This window comes from Oryctolagus cuniculus, chromosome 18 (genome assembly GCF_051225735.1).
Source record: "Oryctolagus cuniculus isolate XC-2025 breed Fujian yellow rabbit chromosome 18, ASM5122573v1, whole genome shotgun sequence".
Lineage (NCBI taxonomy): Eukaryota > Metazoa > Chordata > Mammalia > Lagomorpha > Leporidae > Oryctolagus > Oryctolagus cuniculus.
In genome coordinates this window covers 1,774,806-1,781,098 of record NC_142884.1, presented here as the reverse complement: position 1 = coordinate 1,781,098, position 6,293 = coordinate 1,774,806, and the positions used below count along the sequence as shown (strand labels likewise).

General features: G+C 45.8%; 1 protein-coding gene across 1 annotated transcript; it reads left to right on the top strand.

Moving 5' to 3' along the window:
• The first annotated feature begins 941 nt into the window (after nucleotides 1–941).
• LOC127486157 (ubiquitin carboxyl-terminal hydrolase 29-like) lies at nucleotides 942–4,933 on the top strand. The gene is made up of 2 exons (XM_070063326.2): nucleotides 942–1,056; nucleotides 1,578–4,933. The coding sequence occupies exon 2, from the start codon at nucleotides 1,961–1,963 to the stop codon at nucleotides 4,166–4,168; it is 2,208 nt and encodes a 735-aa protein (XP_069919427.1). The 5' UTR covers nucleotides 942–1,056; nucleotides 1,578–1,960; the 3' UTR covers nucleotides 4,169–4,933.
• Nucleotides 4,934–6,293: the final 1,360 nt, after the last annotated feature.

The following is a 6,293-nucleotide window of genomic DNA, read 5'->3' as shown; positions in this document are numbered from 1 at the left end:
CACACTGGATTTCCTCCTTGGTTTAATCAACTTTTAAGACATTTGAGCGCCAGGTGCCTGGGGTCACTAGGCTAATCCTGTCCCTGCAGCACTGGAACCCTGGGTTCTAGTCCCGGTTGGAGCGCCGGATTCTCTCTTGGTTGCTCCTCTTCCAGTCCAGCTCTCTGCTGTGGCGTGGAAGGCCATGGAGGATGGCACAAGAGCTTGGGCCCTACACCTGCATGGGAGACCAGGAGGAAGCACCTGGCTGCTGGCTTCGGATCAGCTCAGTGTGCTGGCTGTATTGGCAATTTGGGGGCTGAACCAACGGAAAAGGAAGACCTTTCTCTCTCTCTCTCTCTCTCTCTCTCTCTCTCTCTCTCTCTCTCTGTCTATATCAGCATGTCAAAAATAAAAAATGAAGAAAAATTAAGAAAAAAAGGAAGTTGTGAAAATTCATCAGGTGTATCTGAAAAAAATGTACAAAAAAAAGTCATTGGAGGGTGTTGCATTGCCATTTGCTTTCTTGTCTTTACAAACTTTTATTTATTTGACAGGCACAGTTACACAGAGAGGGAGAAACAGAGCTCCTCCATCCACTGGTTCTCTTCCCAGAGGGCCATGGGGGCCAGGGCTGGGGCAGGCTGAAGCCAGGAGCCCAGAGCCTCTTCCAGATCCCACCCGTGGTGTGGGTGCAGGAGCCCAAACACTTGGGCCATCTTTTTCTCCCTTCTCAGGCGCACCAGCAGGGAGCTAGATTGGAAGTGGAGCAGCTGGGTCTCAAAGTGGCACCCATAGAGGATGCTGGTGTTGCATGTGGTGGTTTAACCCACTATGCCAAAACACTAGCCTCTGCATTTGCTTTCTACCAGATAGTGAAATCAAACAACAGAAGATGTGGTTGGGAATCCACTGGTGATGACATAAAACTCACTTTTTGAGATTTCCTATTTTTCTTTCAGCAGCCTTGGCACTCAGGATTCTACTTGCAGTGTGGCCACAGACAACTCTCCAAAGAGTCAATTCCCTTGAATTCTGACTCAAGTGTCTTTGGCCGGAACTGAGAATGGACAACAGGTAATATCTTTTTTTCTGTAGTTTCCTTTGAATTTTTTTTTTCATTTGCTTTTTCTGACATCAGAATGTTGGAAAGACACAGACATTCTAGGCTGCTTAGAAAGACATAGGCAAATGGGTGAGGGGAGGGAGAAGAATTAAGAAAGTCATTTTAAATTTTCATTGCATTTGGAAGGCAGAGAGAGAGATCTTCCATCTACTGGTTCAGTCCTCAAATGCCTGCAACCATCAGGGCTGGGCCAGGCTAAAGCCAGGAGCCCAGAACTAGTGCACGTTTCCACACAGGTGGTAGAGTCCCAAATAATTGAACCTCATGTGCTACCTTGGAGGGTCTGCATTATGCTGTGTCTCTCTCTTCATGTTTCTCTTCGCCTACCCTCCTCAATTTTCATGAAAATCTCACCATCTTAATTCTGTTTTCATACTCCTTGCATGAAATGGCTGCTTGCATGCTCAGCATTTACTCAAGTCCCCACTGTAGCTACATTTCTATTAAAATGTCCGTGTGTCTTTTTCTTTAGGGTACATGCGTTGTATTTGTAAACAAAGAACATCCCCTCACAAAGTGCATGGTTTTGTGCAGACGTGGAACAAGAGGACTGGACCTAGTACGTTGAAAGAACCCATCACACAAACAGTGGAAAGGGAAAAGGATATTCAACTGATTTTCATGTTTCAAGGTGGAAAACCTATAGATAAGAGGATTTTCCCTAGACATTAATATTCTAGAATGTTTTAGACATTATGGAGAAAGACAAAATGGCCTGTATCTGACCTTCTGGAACAAAACCTGTGTCTTGGCAAACTCTCTCGCACACATACTGAACGGTTGCAGATCTTGCTGGACATCATTCGTCAGAACAAACATCAGTGGCCCATTAAATCGGAAAGTTATTGGGGTGTCATGGAGAGCATGAATGGGTACACAGAGCCTGACAAAACTCCATCTTCCAATGTATGTCGTGTGCCAAGTGCCGAGACCTTCACTACAGAAGAAGGAAGTGGAACAACGTTCCCCCAGCAGTTGCTGGGCAAATCGCCAATGCTTGCCAAACAAGGGTTACCAGAAAAGAAAGATAGGAAGAGAAAACCAACACTGTCGTCCAGTCTAGATACGAATGAAGGCTTCCTGGAAGAAAATGAGAGTGTGCCAAGCAAGAAATTCAAGAAAGATTCCTTGAAAGATCTAGCAAAGGATGGAAGTTCGAAACATGGACCTTCCCTCAGGACCACCTCTCCTGGAAATTCTCCCCTGGATGAGACTGTTCTTTCTCCTCAGAGTGTGTCTGACAAAAGTCTGCTATTGCCATCGGTACCAGAACGTGCCCAGGACGACCCACAACACGATCAAGACCAATTGTGCCTTGACTCTCACCCAGAGCAACTGCAGCAGGGCTTCCCCAATTTGGGAAACACCTGTTACATGAACTCAATTTTACAGTCACTCTATGCAATTCCATCATTTGCTGATGGCTTACTAGGACAAGGTATTCCATGGGAGAACATTCCTTCTGACGTGCTTATCATGCCTTTAAGTATGTTGCTTGCTTTGAAAGATATTTGTAATCTAGAGACTAGCCAAGACCTACTCAGAGATATTAAAAATGCTATCTCAGCTGTTGCAGAAATATTCTCGGGCAACATGCAGAACGATGCTCATGAATTCTTATGTCAGTGTTTAGACCAGCTGAAAGGCGATTTTGAAAAAGTAAACACCATTTGGAAAACGAGGAGGGAGGCTGGAGATGAAAATTCACCTCCAGAGTTGTTTGCTGGTGATGCTGCCACCAAAGTGTTTGTTTGTCCAGTTGCTTCCAATTTTGAATTTGAATTGCAGGACTACGTGATTTGCAAAGCCTGTGGTCAAGTTGTTGTCGTGATAGAGCCTGGTAATTGTATCTCCATCAACCTACACCCAAAACCAAAAGCATCTCCTTTGTCCCTTCAAAATTGTTTTGATCTTTTCTTTACAACAGAAGAATGTGAGCGCCTCTGTGAAATGTGTAACCACAAGAAGGCTGTGGTGATGCATAAATTTGGCAGGCTACCCAGAGTCTTCATTGTTCATCTGAAACGCTACAGTTTGAGTGACACTTACGCGCTAATGAAGGATGACCAACAAGTTCTTATTCCCAAATATTTGAGTTTATCCTCTAATTGCAATGAAGACACCAGACCACCACTTCCCTTGGATAGTAATGCACCTGTGTTGGACCCCGAAGTACTGAACCTCACCCAAGAGGTTAATTCTGAGAGAGTCAGCCCATGCACATCATCTGTGAAGCTGACCTGGCAATCCAGTGACTCTTCAGTTCTGCATGTTGCACCAGACGAAGATGCTGAACAAAACACACCTCAGAGAATTTGGCAAGCCAGGCCAAAGGAGCAGCAGCAGAGTGACCTAGCAAGTGGCTCAAATCTGGAGTCCAAACTGGGCAACGCAAGAGATAGGGAAGTCAGAGAAATGGAGATGCTGGCAGCTGCCTCAGTGATGGATCAGGGAGACATCTCTCTTCTTATGATCTGTGAAGATGAAAGTAATCCTATAAACAACCCAGACAGAGGACTTGAAGAAGTTTATTGTCAAGAGGAGCCTGAAAATCCAGAACCCAAGGACGATGAGAAAACCAGTACATTGGTAGAGTTAGATTTTGATCATGTTAGTGAGTCTTCAAAAGATCTTTGTGACTACGAAAAACACAAGATTTCAGAAGGATTGAGAGGCGTGGTTGAGCAGCTGCACGAATCTGTTACCAAAGACATCGTGGGCATGGAGAAAACCATATCTAAAGTCAAGGAACCAAAAGGAAGCATGCAAATGGGAGATGCTCTTCATTCTTACCGACTGATCAGCGTCATCAGCCACATAGGGAACTCCCCGTGTGCAGGCCATTACATCAGCGACGTGTATGACTTTCAGAAGCAGGCCTGGTTCACGTATAGTGATCTGAGGGTGGCAGAAATCCCAGAGGCCATGGTGCAGGAGGCAAGGCTTCACAGTGGGTACATCTTTTTTTACATGCACAATGACATTTTTGAGGCACTTGTGAGCAAGGCAGAGAAGTCCCAGCTAACCAGCCAACAGGAAGAGGTGTTCCTTCCAGGAGAATAAGAGGGCTCCTGAAGATACAAGGAGCTCAGGACAAAGATCAGGGGCTGGTCTTGTGGTGCGAATGCCAGGCTGGTGGAGTGGCACAGCTGCTTCAGCCACCCCTTGGGAAGCATGTAGCCTATCCTGGAGTGCCAGTTTGAGGTCCAATACCTCTGCTTCTGATCCAGCATTCTTACTAATGTGCTCGGGAAAGCAACAGAAGACGGCCTGCGTCCTTGAGCCTCTGCCACACATGTGGGAGACCACAGTGGAGTTCCTGGCTCCTGGCTTCAGCATGGCCCAGCCCTGGCTGTTGGGGCCTTTTGGGGAGTGAGCCAGTGGATGAAAGATCGCTCTCATTCTCTCTGTTGTGCCTTTTACATCAATAAATCGTCTTATATAAAATAAGATGGAAGATCCACAAGACTCATACATAACTCAGGCTAGGTTGCATGATTCTCTCCTACAAGATTAAAATGGCACTTGTCATGTTCTAATGCAGTCGTTTTCCAAGTGTTGCTGTGCAATCAATGTCACAGCAGCAAAGAGGATCTGATCAGAAATGACAATTTTGAGACCTCTCCAATCCAACTGACTCAGAAACTGCAAATGTGGACCAGAAATCTGATGGACATTATGATGCCCATGAACTTTTGAGAAGCACAATCATAGTGTGTAGAGTACCTAGGTTTTATTTTGCTGATGCTGCTGCTGGGGTGTGTGTGTGTGTGTCTGTGTGTGTGTCTGTGTGTGTGTCTGTGTGTGTGTGTGTGTGTGTATTTATTTAAAGGATTTTAATTATAATTTTAAGCTTCTTGAACTCACATATGTCTGTTTTGTAAGCTTATTGAAATAAATACCGAAACAATGCAAGTACCATTAACTGGCTTCCATGTGTGTTTGTAACTCCTCACTGGAACAATTTGCTACCTAGCAAGCAACTGTATTTCCATATCCTCCCAGGAGCTGCAAGGTAGAACTTCAGGCTTACATGAGCAATGCAGTTAATGATATGATGAGGACAGGCACTGTGGCTCAGTGGGTTAAGACACTGCTTGGGGTGTTTGCATCCCCTCTTGGAGTTCCCGGGATTGAATGCCACCTCTGCTTCTGAGTCAGCTTCCTGCTAATACACATTCTGGGAGACAGTAGATACTGGCTGCAGGACTTGGGTTCCTGCCACCCACGTAAGAGAACTGGATGGATGTCCTGCCTCCTGGCTTCAGCCTGGCCCAGCCTCAGCAGCAGTAGGCATCTGGGGAGTGAATCAATAGAAAGAGGATCAATCCATCTCTCTCCCTCCTTCCCTCCCTCCTCTCTTCCTTCCTCTAGTCCCTCGCACACATCACTTTACCTTTGGAATAAATAAATTAAAACTGCAAAAGTGGTTTTATAATTAAACACTATGTAAAATGGGGCCGGTGTTGTGGTACAGTAGGTTAAGCCACTGCCTGCAATGCTAGCATCCCATATACCTAGCTAGAGTTCTATCTGCTCCACTCCCAATCCAGCTCCCTGCAGATGTGCCTGGAAAAGCAGAAGATGCCCCAAGTGCTTAGGTCCCTGCTGCACATTGGGAAACCTGGGTGGAATTCCAGGCTCCTGACTTCAGCTCGGCCTAACCCCAACTCTTGTGGCCATTTGGGGAGTGAATCAGCAGAAAGAAGATCTTTCTGTCTTCCTCTGTCTCTCTGCCCCTGCACCCACCTGGAAGACTCAGATGAAGCTCCAGGCTTCAAACTGGCCCAGCTCCAGCCATTGTGGCCATTGGGGAATTAATCAGGAAGTGGAAGACCTCTCTCTGTCTCTTTCTCTCTCTCTCTGGACCCCTGTCTTTCAAATAACCTTTAAAAAAAAAGGAAGGGATGGAGGGAAAGAGGGAGGAAAGAAGGAGGAAATAGTGATGAGCAATCATTTTCTCTTGGTCACACTTCAGTTGGGTTCTTTGCGAACTCACTCATGTTTGGAACAGTACTTCTCAATGTTGGCATGGTTGATTGGTTAGTTCGTACTTTGGTGTAGTGGGCTGTCCTACTTAGTAAGATTTCTGACCTCAATCCACTAGAGATCAGTACAATCTAGTCATGCCATCAAACCCTGTTGAACATCTACCAGGGCTGCAATCACCCTGATTGATGGTTTCTTC